The sequence below is a fragment of the Asterias amurensis genome, chromosome 14, assembly GCF_032118995.1.
Source record: "Asterias amurensis chromosome 14, ASM3211899v1".
In the NCBI taxonomy this organism is placed as follows: domain Eukaryota; kingdom Metazoa; phylum Echinodermata; class Asteroidea; order Forcipulatida; family Asteriidae; genus Asterias; species Asterias amurensis.
The window spans coordinates 12,030,700-12,048,023 of NC_092661.1; the positions used below are offsets into that span (position 1 = coordinate 12,030,700).

Sequence of the window (17,324 nt, forward strand, 5' to 3'; positions counted from 1 at the left end):
CAGAAGGTAACCAGTGACACTTTAGCGAAAAGGTGGAAGGTTGACTAGACTACCAAACGAGTCGTTCGGGTGAGTACGTCACTGCGCATGTGCGTTGCTAGTCTGTGGTCGACCACTGGTGGACTAAATGTGCGCACTCAAACTTGCTCTTAGTTTCTCATTCATATTGTACTAAACATGCAGGTTTCAACTTGTATACAGGGTTCTATGAATGTCAAGAGTCATAACATGCACGAAAGTATAACTGGTGAATTGTGAGCCCACTTCACATTCTGCCAGCCTTTCTTTAAGACATATATGATCTTTGAAAGTCATACAGTCATGTACTGTATTTCAGTTACACAGATTTTATTGTTAATATATTTCTGGTAATGAAACCAAGGATGCCTCATACAATGTACATGTAAAGACATGTACGTAACTTAAAGGCAGTGGACACTATTGGAAATTGTCAAAGACTAGCCTTCAAAGTTGGTGTATCTCAACATATGCATAAAATAACAAACCTGTGAAAATTTGAGCTCATTCGGTCATCGAACTTGGGAGATAATAATGAAAGAAAAAACAACCTTATCACACGACGTTGTGTGCCTTTAGATGGTTGATTTTAAGACCTCAAGTTCTAAATCTGGAAAATTACTTCTTTCTCAAAAACTATGGCACTTCAGAGGGAGCCGTTTCTCACAATGGTTTATACCACCAACCTCTCCCCATTACTCGTCACCAAGAAAGGTTTTATGCTAATAATTATTTGGAGTAATTACCAATAGTGTCCACTGCCTTTAAACAATGTATAAGTAGCTCACAAGCCTGAGGAAACCTGAAAACAAGGATAAGTGCTATGTGAACCAGAAACACCGGGGGTTAGGCAGGCCTGAAGAACATACATGTAGAGGACAGTCAAAGCCTTTGCTGCTCTGGTTTTGGCCTCAAAAGCTCCCCATTGACCTTGTGTCGAACAGTTACAAATGGTGGGGTAAGACATAGAATACCTACTTGAGGCGTTGTGAGCCGTGGAGCTCAAACTCCATGCTCATAGGAGCAGCCCTTGCGTTAAAGTGAGAAGCAGAGAGTGAGCATGACGAGTGAAAACAAAAGAGTGACAGGATGGAAGCAATATTACAGTTTTAAGAAAAATGCTGCATGAAATGAAATTTTAGCAACAGCCATTTTAAAATATCAGATCATTCAATTATTAAAAGCCCCCGTGCAGTAGCCTGGCAAAAGAAAAAAATATTGCAAATTTAGGAATAGATAAATAGATTTTGCCAAGCAAAAAAAGGAAAGCACAGCTCCGTGTTAGTCACTCTGTAGACTTTCCTTAACAAAATTATTCATCAACATTGTTAACAAAACAAACACTGTGTGGATGTGTGCAAGTCCATAATATTATGTGGACCTCTCTGGTTCTCAGTCCACACTGTGTGTAGTGTTGAAACACCTTCGCAGTCACGGTTAAGAGATGTAACAAGTCAAATATTTGCTTTTATAGCAAAAACTCTTCAGTTAAATCGAGGACCTCTCTTTGTTTTCTTCATTTTAGGGAAGACACAAAAATCAGTGTTAACAGAATCAAAGTGAAGATACCATTGGCTCCGACAAACCACCTGGATCCCACTTGTTAAAAGGACCCGTACTACACAATGCTACATGTTCTTTCCAGCGGTTTCCATGACTATCTGCATATTTAATAGATGGAAATTTGCATCGAGGATAAAGAAAATAACCCATATACACCGATGTGTATTAGCATTGTGTACTCGGTACTTTCTCGAGCTCTGTGAACAAAACATAGGCATATTACTCGGGTGGGATTCGCACCCACGCCTTTTGCAATTCCAGCAGTGTCATGAATACCAACTAGACCATTTAGATTGCCTGGTAGCTAGAGGCAGTTTGAATCATAAATTTTAGCAGCGGGCACCGCAATAATTTAATAGATATCTTGAGATTATCTACTTACTTCTTGGGTGACATGGATCCCCTGATGTCCAGACTGATGTTGGTGGCCAACTTACTCAACGTGGTGTCCAGGTCCCCGGTCTCGTTGGTGGTGACTGGATTCTCTGGGACCCTCTGGGGTTGACCCGTGGAGTTCATCGGCTGGAGGATGTCGCCGAATAACTCTTGTGTGTTCGCTACGAGAATCATAGAGATAGGTGTTTCAGTTTAGCTCGGCTATAAATGGATTTCAGACCTTCCCAGTGCAGTCATGAGCAAGCTTGGGTGAGTGACTAGGCGAACTTGACTTTTGACCAGAAACTGTGACGTAGCTCTTGAGTTTACCATATTGACCATGCTCCAGTGCATGGTTCAATACAGTATACATCTACCTGTGCTCTATGTTTTCTAGTTATGTATGTCTAGTCAATCTAGTCGCCACCCTAACTTGCTCCAAGGTTGTACTTGTAAATGAGACAAGCGTTCAGCCGTAAACTATCCTGATTTTTTATGGAGCCCGTTTAGATACAATGTTTTTGCTTCAAGTTATTGAAATGTTCCTTCCACACCAATGAGTTTAAACAATTGAAAGAAGACTGAATGAGGAAATAGTCTGGTTCCTGTCTGTGTATGGGGATAAGTAGTTACAATGTGCTTTGAGATATTCGGGGTATAACCACTGGTATAGCCCCTGGTATAACCTACATTGTACGTTGTGGAACCTTTTTTCATCTGCGATAAAAGCGTAGGATATGTCTTCACCAGAGCCTTCTCAATCCTCCTACTACCTTACCATTCAATTTTGTCTGTGGTTTTGAAGGATAGATGAACTATACCAGCCAGCAATATGTGATGAATGCACCCACACAGTACAAACATGTAGACAAATTAGTAGAAGGATTAATGTTCTATTGACCCCCTTGCGCTGGCGTCATACGAGGCTACAGTCAGGTAATTCGTGAATCAATATCGTATGTACATGTACATGGTGGGCGTCAAACTGCGATCGCATCGCGTAATGCGCACTGCATAGCAATACACAGGGGTTCTCAACTGCAAAGATGGGGCAGGCAAGATTGATCATGTGATGTCGGGTGATGGCAACTTCTCATTGACAAGAAGACTTGAATTCAAACTGTCAAAAACTCAAGCATTGTGCGCTATTAGCCAAATTGTTCTGAAAATGAAGAGGGCCAAGCTTGAACCGATTTTACACACATTGTCATGGCCTCAGCAATGTTTTGTCAATAGGAAACCTATACACAAATGACATACATGTATGACGGGAAACATCAAAAGCTAAGATGCACTATACACACTGTACATTCAACATGCAGATACAGCATTCAGAGTTACAGTGAGAAAAGAACAACTTTTTGAGCCCTAATGTTTAAGTTGTTAAACTGGGCCCAATTTCATAGCGCTGCTTAGTGGCCGTTTTTTTGCTTACTGTGCGATTTCTATTTCATAGCGCTGCTAATTGTAAGCAAACGAAAAGGCATGCTTACCTTCCGGTGCTTACTGCCTGAAAATAAATGACGTCACAATGCAAATCCATGATAAACACGCAATATGGCCGCCCAATTTTTCTGCTAACCTGTGAAAAACGCTAAGGCTTAAGCACATTTTTCTGCTACAGTAAGCACGCAAATTTGCTTACCGTTAAGCAGCACTATGAAATTGGGCCCAGGTTACCTATGGGTAAGGAAACCTCAATCAAGTGCCTGCTTATCTGCGTCGACTACATTGGAACTTGACAATGTTGGATAACATTTTGCTGGAGTGTTTCTGTAAAAACCTTTACCAACTGTAAGTCGATGTTATGTAACTGAGTGTGATGTTAAGTCAAATATTGTTCAAATGCTGTAATGACATGGATTCAAAAATTTAAAAAATTGCTTAGCACAGAGGGGTCGCCAGTTAAAACTCAATGTAATGTCTGTTCTTTGTTAAATTGTGACTGGTTTCCTTCTATTTATTGCTTTAGTGAAACAATTTGTTAAGCAATATTGTTTACTTGGCCGCTTTTTTTATTGTGGTTTCTAGGCCTATCAGCATGGTAAAGAGACAAAAAAAAATCCTCTTCAAAAACAAGGAGCAGTCTAAGGCACAAACGAGCCATGAATATTAAGCATCATGGTGATTTCACTGGTAAAAAGCTGTTCCGTGTTCGATAAAGATGATTGGAACTCCCAGTGCCGTGAAATTATGCCCTACTCAGTTTTTCAGACAGCACACTGCTTGAAACCGCCTCCGCCGAGGTTGACCCGTTTTCTAATCCGACTTGTCCCCGTCACTTACCATTCTGTTGGGAATTTCCCGTAAAGACTTTGTCAAAGTTTGCCCCGATGTCGTTGTTGTTGGTGATCCCTGCATGAAGAATATGTGATGGGAGTGAAAGGAGATGAAAGGTGGTGGGCTGGCAAACAGAGAAACTAACTATAGACCTTATGCAAATGACATCATTTGAGTAAGACGCCCTCGCTTAGAGGTGAAACGGCGGTGGTTCATTGAACTAATCGCAAATACTTAGTTACCACTCGTTATGCCTGGAATGAGTTGCATGCTGGTCTAGCTAGCGATCAACTAGCTAGACCAGCATGCACCTCATTCAACAGTTAGCGCTTAAGCAATGGGTATTTGCGAAAAAGTCTATTGGCTAATCGTGTGTGCTGCGAATACAAATCTGCGTGTTTCGATCATTGGTTTGATGGCGGCTGGATGAGGTCAGTGCATAAAGTCTATCCTACACAAACCAAATCAAAAAGCACTTGAATGAAAGAAATGCTACTCTACTCTAGGGGAATGTGGTTTCTACATACTTGCCCAATACCTGTTCTACACAATGTACATGAATAATCAAAACACCGTCTTGAATGAGAGCAAAGTGCAACTGCTCTCCTGTGCACTCCTTACCCTTATCCAAGGAGTGCGAAAAACAGCACTCTTCAATCAAGTGGATTTTGAAAAAAATATTTGGAAAAACCAGAATTTCATTTACAAGACAAAATGAACTACTGCTAAAATGCTTCGATCTTGTGAACATAGTCTGCCAATCCAATCCAATCCTGCAATTTGGTTTTGGCACACGACCACTTTCCAATGAAACACTGAGTGCCTGCAGTCTATGACCAGTGCATATTGGGCTTTGGGAACATACATGAAGGGCCCACAAAACACCAGTGTCAAGAGCCAATGGAACACCAGTGCCAAGGGCCCACAGAACAGTGCACAGAGCCTCAAAATACTGCTGCCTAGGGCCTACGGGACACCAGTACTTAGGGTCTATCTGTAATGCACGTTGATGGTCAGGGCCAACAGAACAACAGTGTTAGGTCCCATGGAGCATCGGTGCATGAGGTCTACTGAGCAACAGTACCTACATGTAGGGCCAACACAAACACTGGGTGGGGCATAGGGCCTACAAAACATAGGGCCTTATATTATGGTATTTTTTTTCAAAAGAAGGTTGGGCAAAGACTGTATCTAGAATTGAAGACTACAAAAGAAAAGACAAAAGGTTTCATTGTTAACAAAATTGTCAAAGAGTTCTAATAAACTACAGGTAAGGGTAGAAGTGCATGCATGGAGCCGTGGACAATCTTCCACCATCACTCAAAATAGTTTCAGAAGAAAACTCAGATATATTGTAATCTGTTTGAGAACAGACTTACATGTAAGATTTAAGAACCGACTAGGGCCTACATTTGTACCTGATAGATTTGAGATGAAAGAAACAGAACCAAGATGGCATACATGACACAAGGAAAGAGTAAACAATACTACAACACAGGCATTTCTACAAAAACAAAAGGAGCCATGCAATGAGGACAACTCGCCAAACATGCGCCATTTAACCACTCTCAGTACCACTTGATCGGGGAAAATATCCTTCAATTAGACAGTATCTAATAGAGTCAAACCAGAATACTACCCCAAACATAGTAACTATCAGTATCACCAAACTGTACAGGTAGATCCGTAAGCCTTTTTGAGGTATGGCGGACACATTGCTACAACACTGTAAAGTTGTGGTAAATTTGTGCGTACTGACCATAGAAATAGCACGTATGTTATTCAGTGAAGTGTGCATTTTAGGCGACGCGGCGTTTACACGTAAACCTAATGACCACCAACATGGTGAGCGTGGCATCAGTCGCGGCGTGTGACGCGCGCGTATCACGTTCGCCATACCTCAAAAAGGCTTATTGGGGTAAATGCTTCTTAATCATGTATTAAATACATGTAGAATCACTATATCAATGGCAACCAATGTAATTTACCCATAGCAATCGATATTCTGTACCCATATCAGCCAAAGTACTATACCCAAAGCACCCATGTTATTCAGTGAAGTGTGCATTTTAGGCGACGCGGCGTTTACACGTAAACCTAATGACCACCAACATGGTGAGCGTGGCATCAGTCGCGGCGTGTGACGCGCGCGTATCACGTTCGCCATACCTCAAAAAGGCTTATTGGGGTAAATGCTTCTTAATCATGTATTAAATACATGTAGAATCACTATATCAATGGCAACCAATGTAATTTACCCATAGCAATCGATATTCTGTACCCATATCAGCCAAAGTACTATACCCAAAGCACCCATGTTTTTAGAACCATATAAATCAGTGTACCACACCGAGAGCAATGGCACCTTCTTGGTACCAAGACAGGCATTTTGTTTTAGTGTCTCGTATGGGGTGTTTAATACAAACACTGACTGCTTTTAATCTATGGCATGTATGTTGAGAACTACGGCCCAGTCCAAATTATTGACATTGGCAGTGACTGGCCAGGACAATTTTATTTTGTCAATTGTCAATGATGCAGCTAGAAACTACAGTACATGTAGCAGCCATAGCTGACGTGTCCTGTGGCAGACGCGGCCTGTGACTCACTGAATAATCCCAGAGTGTTCTACATCGCTCCTGGGATAAGGAAGTTTTAGGCAAAACACACAAGGAAGTCAACATATCAATGCATACACATCTATGAGACACTTTTTTCCGTGCCATGAGCAGAAAGTAAAGCAATCTGATGTGAGCGCTGAATCTACATGTAACTAATCATCAGACAGAAAGAAGTGTCTCTATCTAAAAGCAGTGATTCCCAGCACCAGAATCAACAAACCCCTGCACCTGAAGTAAAGCTCCAACTACACAAACACTCAATCATGTACCTCTACCATTCCTTGGCCAACAAACCTCAGTCGGTGATGAGCAAAGTTATACGTAGATCTATATTTACAACTTCAAGGCTTTATTTCCTTAATGAGCTGTAAACAGCTTCTGATCTGAGGTTTTAGATTCAAAATGGTTTCAGTAACTACATCTTCATTATGATAAACACCTTCTGTTAAAATCCTCTCCTTTTTGAGACACAAGGATCACTATTTTGTAAACGAAGAAAAAACACCCCCCCCCCAAAAAAAAAAAAAAAAAAAAAAAAGGAGAACAAAAATCCCATTCACACAATGCGCAAAGCTGGTGTGATATGTCTTTAGACATTTTTTTGCCGGTTCAACTATATAGATACAAAACCAAAACAACCAAGGCTGAATAACGCGCACCACACAAAAAATATTGTTTCAAAACTGAATTTGAATTTATTCTGAAAGTTAAAACCAGCAACTTCTCATACTGGTGATACTGAAGCAAGATTTTCTTTACGGGAAATCAAAAAGAGCATAATTGACTGAGTGGTTGGAGCTTTATTCAGCGATGTTAACACACCTGGGGAGTTAGCCTGTGCCCCATCATACTGTGGGAATTCTGCGTCAAACACTGGCTCTGCAGTGTTAGCCAGGCTAGGCGAGGGCAGGGTGTCTGTGTGTGAATAAATCAATGGGTTAATAATGTGAGGGTGTGTGAGGTTAATAATGGAGGGTGTGTGAGGTTAATATGAGAGGATATGAGGGTTTGGGGGAAATTAGCATGAGAATATAAGATGACATAAGGATGTGAGGAAAACATGGGGTGAGGTTAGTGTGAGGGTAGAAGATGAGGGGGGTAAGGTTCACATATGGGTATGAGGGCATGAGGTTGAGATAAAAGCGATTAAAGTAACATGTAAAATGAGGTTAACATGAGGGTTCAAGGTTGACATGAGGGTGTGAGGTAAACATAATGGTATGAATGTGTGTGAGGTTGAGATATGAAGTTACATGTACATGTAACATAAGGACAATGTTGAAGAAATATGAGTTTAGAGTGTGTTAGTGTTAAGTGAGAACAGAGTGAGAACAGGGCGAGTACAGTTAGATTGGGAGTGGGTGTGGCAAGGGGTGAAGTGTTGTTATTACTACAGGGGTGTAAACTGAGTAGGGGCCACGGTGTAAGGTATGACCCCCAAAGTACAGACAATTTATCACCTTTAAATGTCACTCTTGTTAAATACACTGCTGGTATTAGATCCCAGTTTGAGCGTAATAAGAACCCCCCCCCCCCCCCAAATAAAAAAATGTAAAAAATTTATAAAAGGAAAGTCAGTCAAACTTAGTCCAGATAACACTTTAACATAGGTCACAAGCCCCCAGATATTAAAAGACTTGATACATATCCACATCACACAAAACAAATTGCCCAAAAAAATAATGACCACTGAGGTACAAAATGTGCAGGTGCTACATGTAGTACCACCAACATGGAACAGGTGCTACACATGTAGTACCACTAACATGAGGTACAGTTGCTACATGTAGTACCACCAACATGAGGTACAGGTGCCAGCACCACCCACATGAGGTATCAACACAAGAAGTACCACCAACATGAGGTACAGTCGCTACATGTAGTACCACCAACATGAGGTACATGCATGCATGGGTTTACAACTTAGTACAAGACATGCCGGGATAACTAAATCACAACTGGGACAGGGGGGGGGGTCACCCAGAATGAGATTCTGTATTATACTTTGATTCTCCGGCCGCTTTTGAAATTTTGGAGTGCCGGCCGGGGAGATAGGGGGCGCTCCGAACACCGACTCAAGCTGCGACGTTTTGTCCTCCTGGTCCAGAATGCTTTCCTCGAGAAAATTTGGGAAGGGGGCGCTGGTGGGCACACCCAGGAAGGTGTTGGAATGGTTGTGAGCTGGCGCAGGAGGAACAGGGTCAGGGAACTGGGTGTCAAATGGTTCCGGGTCATTAAAAGGGTTGTTGTTGTCCACTGATGGTGTGGGTTGAAGTTGTCGAGGTTGAGGGTTGGGGGGAAAGAAAGTGATTATCGTTCTGTGAAAGCGATGAAATAATGATCTTAGAAAGGAATGTTTGAAATGAAAGGTTTTAAACAAGAAGAGTTTATCAATGGGAATAGTGCTCATATTGAATACAAATTTACATAATTGTAATTCATGTGGTAAAAGTCAATAAATCCTGGAAACTAAAATCTACACTCAGTTTTATTTTGGCCACGACAACATAAGCCAATGGCTAACAAGTGAGATTCATTGTACAGCCTTGGCGAACATGTAAGCATGATGAAGCGGTATTTTAATTTACAAAATTGCACACAGCAGCAGGGAAAAAAATTCTTACAATGTACAGTACGTGAAAAGTGCAGTTATATTTACACAATTAAACACACACCACCAAGCACATCACAAACATATCAAATAACACTTACAGACAAAACTTTTAGAAACTAGTAAACATCAGTGATTTTGTTTCAATGCAACAGTTTTAATTCTTATAAATTGCGCATATTGATTAAAAATTTGTCAATACAGTTATCAAGAAAAAAACTCTTTTTATATCAACACTGGGTAAGACAACGTTCCAACAATCTTTTCCGGGACAAAGCACAATCCACATATGTGGATCCACAATCCACAAAAAATGTCCACATATAAAAAATCTTTAAAAACGACAACAGCTGTTCAAAAGACAATATTGTTGTATCTATTATTTAACTATAACAATTCACACCAACACAGGTTCCACAAGACAAGGTACACAATCACATTCAACTCTGGGCAAATTTCAAAGAGCTTTTTACACAGGCAAAGAAAAAAAAGCTCAATGAAGACTGGCTGCCTGGTGTACAAACAAAAATGATTACTTGTCTGTGCATTTCCAAACGGCTCAAACGATTCCTTGTAACTACCCGGAGCTGAGGCGCAGGCCCGTATCGGGGACCCTGCTGCCGCAACGTGGAGTGGCGAACTGGAGGTGGCTGTCAGGACTGTTTATGAGGTGAACGGCAATCGACGAGCCAGAAGAGTGCGCAGCAGTGAAAGGAAATCATGAAGAGATGAGGTGGAAGAGTGGAAGTGTTAGTGAGAGGGTGATCTGGGGTGCATTTTGGCAGTTGTCACCAATGACTGTATCGGTTATAGGCCAGCAGCCGATTTCACAAAACTTTCCGCAACTGAACTTTCCGCAACTGCATAAGTTCACTTGGCAACGTTTATGGCACAAGTTGCGCCATAAACATTGCGCAAGTGAACTTAACTTGCACCATAAACGTTGCTCAATTGGACTAACGCAATAGTTTATGGTGCAAGTTTGCTCCAGAAACGTTGCGCTAGTGGACTTACGCAGTTGTGTAAAGTTTCGTAAAATCGGCTGCAGGATTACCCAAAGGACATTTAAACCGAAACAATTATTGGTTGAGACTGCCAAAGGGCATCCCAGGGGAAATGTAACACAATGTTGATGAATGAGCTTCATTAGGGTTACACTCGTCAGGTGGACCTTTTGCAGATCTCTGAGCAAACCTCAACTAAACTCGACAACTTTCTTCTTAGAAAAGGCATGATTAACGACAGAAACTTAAGCATCTGCGTTTATTATCCTAAGCAGTTAAACAGAACTTGTGACTTCCATTGAAACATTTCTACCGATTCCAAATTGGGACTAGGAACCCACCTAAAGGTGCAGATACAAGTAAACCTGTACCAATAGAATTTTTTTTACACCATGTGTACTACAGTGTACTTAAAACCAGTGACACAACAGAAAAAGCGTCACAAAACATTGTCTGGGGTCTGTAACATCAATACACAAAACATAAGGCTTGCCCCCGCTCACAAAGCACAGTTTCTTGTACAACATTCCTTGTGACACAGGAATCATGTAGGATCGCAACCAGCATTTTAAAGCCAACAGAATTTCGGCTCAGAAGATAGATAGATAGATAAATAAAAACTTTATTATCCCTCACTGGGAATATTAAAATGGCCTTGACAAAAAACTGTATGCAAATACAATATAAACGAGTACAGGCTGGATGCAGTGAATTATTTCAAGGCCTGCCTCCCACGGAAAACAGTCACCATCGAAGCCATTGTTACAAAAAGAGTCTATTCTATGTAGAGGGAAGAGGAGTGTATGAAGAACAAGGTATCAGAGCATACTGATCGAAACGTCGAGTTGAAAACCAACGGTTCTTTTCAGAACCACCCCAACTCTTTAGAGATAGTCATTACATGGTGTTACCGCAAACCTTTCTATAAGGTATTTTTCATTTAATCATTCATCATTTCTTTTATTTGTCTCACACCGTTGACTGAAGGCAAAATTCAAGAAGACATTTATAACAATAAATTTTAAAAACAATGAAACTTGTTTAAGACTAAAACAAAACTCACCATTTGAGGCACCCCACTGTGCTTGGTTGGGCATTCTAGGCTGGCCAAGCTGAGCCTGTAGGGACGGACTCATGGCTGATGGAGTCAGACCAATCAGATCGCTGGAAAGCTTGGTACTTGATGGCTGAGTCACCGTTCCTGGAATTGTTCCGTTACAAAGAAATTATCAACTTTGGGGTGAATAAAGAAAGATTTACTGGAATGGGATTTAAACCTATCAGCTCTCAATTAAAGGCAGTGGACACTATTGGTAACTACTCAAAATAATTATTAGCACAAAACCTTACTTGGTGACGAGTAATGGGGAGAGGTTGATGGTATAAAACATTGTGAGAAACGGCTCCCTCTGAAGTTACATAGTTTTCGAGAAAGAAGTAATTTTCCACGAATTTGATTTTGAGACCTCAGATTTAGAATTTGAGGTCTCGAAATCAACCATCTAAACACACACAGCTTCATGTGACAAGGGTGTTTTTTCTTTCATTACTTTCTCGCAACTTCGATGACCGATTGAGCTCAAATTTTCACAGGTTTGTTATTTTATGCATATGTTGAGATACACCAAGTGAGAAGACTGGTCTTTGACAATTACCAATAGTGTCTAGTGTCTTTAATGTGCCGGCTCTCTACCAACTGAGCTATTTAGCCCTAATCTTGCGGGTCTCCCGATATGATCAATACCTTTGCTCAGTGGCCAACCTGTAACAGACACGCAACTTTTGTATTGCAAAAAAAAAATATTTAAAAAAAAATGGCCGATCACACTTAACTTTTGTACAGTTTTTTTTTCAGTTTACTATGGCACCATTTTGAAAATAAAAAGAGGAAATCAGCAGAAATCAAAGGTTATGGCAATGTTTAAAAATAAATAATAATAATAGTAGGTATTTGTAATGCGCCAAATCAATCTTTACAGATGTTCAAGGCGCAAGCAGAGACAATGTAAACACAACAATACATGTATATATCCAGTGAATGCTAAACAAACGATAATAATAACACCATTTAAAAACAACAACAATGGGAAGAAATCAGAGGACGGAAACCACAACCAGACCTGCAGCGTTTCCAATACAACTGTGTCATAATGTATACTGACAACATTGGGAAACTGCCCTCTTGAGGCAAAATGATGATTGTCGGAGTCACTTGACTTCACTAGAATGCTTGGTGCACCGATTATGCTCATTTGGGCCTTTCTTCATGGCCTATTGAGTTTACAGATTATACTAATGAATGGAATTTAAATGTATGGACATTAACACAAAAATTAAAGAAAGAGCAACAAATGGAGGATGAAATACCTTGTGGTGGAGCGCCGAAGATATCTCTAGAGACTGCCGTTGTGTTTGGTTGATGGACTGGCGAGGTGGTAGGGGAGGAGAGGAAGGGATTGTTGTGTGCTGGCGTGACCTGCTGGGGTGCCTTCTGCACATCGTTCTGGTCTTGCATCTGCTTCGCCTGTCAAAATAACCATAACAACAAATAATGAAGTCTGTTTGTTTGTTTGTTTGTTTGTTTGTTTGTTGGTTTATTTGTTTAGATGATCTTCCCAAGGCAGGAATTCAGCAAAGCTAAAACAAGGGGATATAAATGCCAAGCTGGAAAGAGCAAATCTCTCAAATTGGTAAATTGAGATTCAGTAAACTAGCCAACAAAACGTATTCTAGTCACTGTGAAAGCAGCAGTTAGCTTGGCCATTTCCAAACCACTTTGAATGAATTTAAAGGCAGTGGACACTATTGGTAATTACTCAAAATATTTATTAGCATAAAACCTCTCTTGGGGACGAGTAATGGGGAGAGGTTGATGGTATAAAACATTGTGAGAAACGGCTCCCTCTGAAGTGCCATAGTTTTCGAGAGAGAAGTAATTTTCCACGAATTTGATTTCGAGACCTCAGGTTTAGAACTTGAGGTCTCGAAATCAACCATCTAAACGCACACAACTTGGTGTGACAAGGGTGTTTTTTCTTTTATTGTTATCTTGCAAGTTCAATGACTGATTGAGCTCAAATTTTCACAGGTTTGTTATTTTATGCATATGATGAGATACACCAACTGTGAAGGCTAGTCTTTGACAATTACCAATAGTGTCCACTGCCTTTAAACTGAATGAGAATGAATTCACACCAAATGAGAATGAATTCAAACCAAATGAGAATGAATTCAAACCAAATGAGAATGAATTTGAAACCAATTAAGAATGAATTAAAACAAAAAGAGAATGCATTTGGATCAATTGTGAATTCATTCAAACCAAATGAGATTGAATTTGACCAAATGAGAATGAATTTGAACCAATTGGGAATGAATTTCAAACAAGAATAAATTCAGAACCAAATGAGAATGAATTCAAACCAAATGAGAATGACTTCAAACCAAATGAATTTGAACCAAATGAAAATAAATATAACCTAAATGAGAATGACTTTGAAGCCTTTGTGGATGAATTTGTTGCCATGCACTCTTTCACAGACACCAAAAGAGATATTAGGAAGGGATCGGAACAAAGAGGGAGGGGAAACAAATGTATTTTTCGCCATGCACTCTTTGACCACACCAAAAACAGATACAGTGTATAAGGAAGGGTTATCGAAACGAAGGGAAAAATTATTTTGCCATGCACTCTTTGACAAACACCAAAGTCAGATTATATAGGAAGGGATATTGGAATGAATATATATTTTTTTTGCCATGCACTTAACACCAAAAACAGATACATGTACAAGGAAGGGATTGAAACGAAGGGAGAGGGAAAAATGAGTTCTTTTTGGCCATGCATTCTTTAACACACACCAAAAACAGATATACAAGGAAGGGTTAACGGAACGGAGGGATTGGAACAAAACACCAGAGAGTGCATTCAGAAATGTTTGTGGTAAAAAACTGGAAGGAATTGAAACGAAGGGAGTGGGAAAAACGATTCATTTGGGCCATGCATTCTTTAACACACACCAAAAACAGATATATAAGGAAGGGTTAACGGAACGGAGGGATTGGAACAAAAACACCAGAGAGTGCATTCAGAAATGTTTGTGGTAAAAAACTTGCGTTCGTGTTCTTCAATGCAACATTAAGTGGCTGAGCTGAGAAGAGATCTGTGGTGGATTGATCGGCAGTGGCGGCTACCTTCAGGGCGGCGAGTCGTTCCTTCTCTTCCTCTATGGCTTGTCTCTTCTCGTGGGAGTCGATGTGGGAGACCGAGTTGGCGAAGGCGCTCACCGCCAAGCTGACACTCGCTGGTCTGTATCAGACAAAGAGAGAAATTGGTGGAGAAGAACAAAAGCATGAAGGCATTTCCTGTTTGGGTCCCCCACAGTTATAGATTCCAGTTAGCTTCTGTGACTGGAGGTAATTCTAAGCTTTTTTGTGTGTAAACATACATGTAGCCAATTTAACAAAGAGTTACAGAAGGAAGTGTCGTGGCCGAACGGTTAAGAGAACTGAATTCAAACTCTGGTGTTTCTGATCAGCAGAGTGTGGGTTCAAATCCCCAGCCATGACACTTGTGTCCTTAAGCAAGACACTTAACCATTGCTTCGTCCTTCGGATGGGACGTTAAGCCGTTGGTCCCATGTGTTATGTAACGCATGTATCAGAACCCAGTGCACTTATCGAAAAGAGAAGGGGTTCGCCCAGGTGTTCCTGGTCGATCGGCAGCAAATTGCGCCACAGCATCTTGTAAAGCATTACATGGTGCTATCAGAATTAGGTCTCATAATTCAAACGTAGTCCCACAATCTGGCAGGAAATACTGTATGTTACAGCGCAAAGAGCGTCACTGGGTGACGGACATGTGCGCTATATAAGAAGCCACAATTATTATTATAATTATAGAACTAGTAGTATGAGATATAACAAACTTAAGGCTAGTCCTAAGTTATATGATGATTAACTCGTCCTAACTCGAGATAAGACTAGTCTCAACGGTTTGTGAAATCCACCCCAGAGATGGATTTCACAAAGAATTTAGACTAGTCTTATCTCGAGTTAGGAAGAGTTACGACTAGCCATGTGTTTTTAGTAGCTCCTGAAGAGTCCTAGAACTGGTCCTAAGTTAGGACTATCTTTGAGAAATCGACCTCACCATCCTTAGCGCTAGACTGAGATAAGAAAGTAGCATTCCTTTACATCAGAAGAAAGTATTAGCTACATGTACGTTTAGACAACAAATAATTCCTACTTCAGATAAAGTCTGAAAGTTCTCATTCATGCAAGAAATTGACTTACTTGGTCCAAGCCTTTTTGCTGTCCAATGAAGCTAAGTGTGCCTCAAGAGCGTCTAGGAGAGTACTAGGTGCCTTTAGGACAATAACAAAAAGGAAAAACCATTAATGGACTGTTACATGCACACAGCTGAACATCACCCAGTGCGAATGAAGCTCTGTTTTGGGTTGCCGTACAAACTTACTAGGCAATTTGAAACAGACAGTTGAAGTCAATGACTGCATGATGCATATGCCAATTGTGAACTGCATGTTCATTAATTGAACCACGCACGCACCTTCACGTGAATCATGAAATGTGTGCATTATTTGAAGCTACAAAAGTCAACAAATTCCAGGGTTTGCAGAGGTGAGACCCTGCATTGTGACTGGAGGTGTACAAGCCTGCCGATGGAGGTGTCATGACCTTTTCGCAAATACCCATTGCACAAGCGCCAACTGCTCAAAGAGGTGCATGCTGGTCTAGCTAACTTGATCGCTAGCTAGACCAGCATGCACCTCATTCCACGCCTAGCACATGCCCGAGTATTCGCGATAAGGTCATGGTTTGGTGGCGTCATGGTTTTATTATCAGTTATGAACCAAATGCTTGTACTTGTGAATCGGGTCAATGTAGTGAAATGATATTGCAAAACAAAACATGAGATTACATGTATTCCTCAGTTGGCTATTATTGTAACTCATTGGTGTCAATATATACAGGTAAATCATTTCTAAATTAATATTTTAATATTGTTAAAATCTTAAAACCAAAACCCGCTTGCATCTCAATATAGAGGTTGTTATTACTAGAGGCAACTAAACACATTATAAGCTGTGTCTAAGTCTAGCGCCTACGGCTAGGGTTACTGGCCATACAAAAAGTTAAGGGAACCCCCTGACATGCATGCATGGGTCTGCGCTATAATATAGGCAATGTAGATTTAATGATTATGCGATTGATTTATAAATCCTAAAATGGGGATAAGAAATTAATGCACCGATACATAAGTAGCAGGTACAGCATTGTTACTTTTGATTTTAGGACAGTTCAAGAAAAAACTGCAGCGAAAGTAATAAAGTATGTCCACTTGTGGCTGTTAGATATGTTATTATTAACAGTGTTAACATCACTTCGACCTAGTAGCGTTGCATAGTGGTAGACAAACAAATATCATGAGATGAGTTTAGAAATGAAAACCGAGACCGATGTCCTGGCACTGCTTACTGTTTAACACTGCGCTTACAATGTCCTGCTATGGTCCCACACAAATACACACTTACAGAATGCTGTGAGCGCAGAATTCTTGGTAACCAGCACCTTGAAATTGGGCCCAGGGACAAATTTTATAGAGTTGCTTGAGCAAAATATAATGCTTAACAAACTTCTGCTTAGCATAGCAGGATACCCGTCACAAATGATACATGTAATGATTTTTTTGGCAGGTAACCTTGAATATGGTAAACATAAATTTGCTATGCTAAAGCCACATGAACCTTCTGTGCTTATTGCAACTCTATGAAATTTGACCAAGGTCTGAACCTTTAATTATTAAATTGGCTGTTCTCAGTTTTAGTGGAA

The 17,324-nt window shown here is 40.5% G+C and overlaps 1 protein-coding gene across 8 annotated transcripts in view; it reads right to left on the reverse strand.

The window, feature by feature from the left end:
- LOC139947467 (phosphatidylinositol-binding clathrin assembly protein LAP-like) overlaps positions 1-17,324 on the reverse strand; it is a 56,455-nt gene that overhangs the window by 7,628 nt on the left and 31,503 nt on the right. For 4 of the 8 annotated variants that reach the window (XM_071945384.1, XM_071945385.1, XM_071945383.1 and 1 more), the window contains 8 exons: positions 15,768-15,838; positions 14,589-14,781; positions 12,840-12,996; positions 11,536-11,673; positions 10,005-10,127; positions 7,680-7,772; positions 4,243-4,311; positions 1,964-2,138 (listed from right to left, as the gene is read on the reverse strand). In XM_071945384.1, the coding sequence (XP_071801485.1) occupies positions 1,964-2,138; positions 4,243-4,311; positions 7,680-7,772; positions 10,005-10,127; positions 11,536-11,673; positions 12,840-12,996; positions 14,589-14,781; positions 15,768-15,838 (1,019 nt within the window). The remainder of the gene's footprint in view (positions 1-1,963; positions 2,139-4,242; positions 4,312-7,679; positions 7,773-10,004; positions 10,128-11,535; positions 11,674-12,839; positions 12,997-14,588; positions 14,782-15,767; positions 15,839-17,324) is intronic. The other 4 variants (XM_071945386.1, XM_071945387.1, XM_071945389.1 and 1 more) reach the window with 4 other exon arrangements.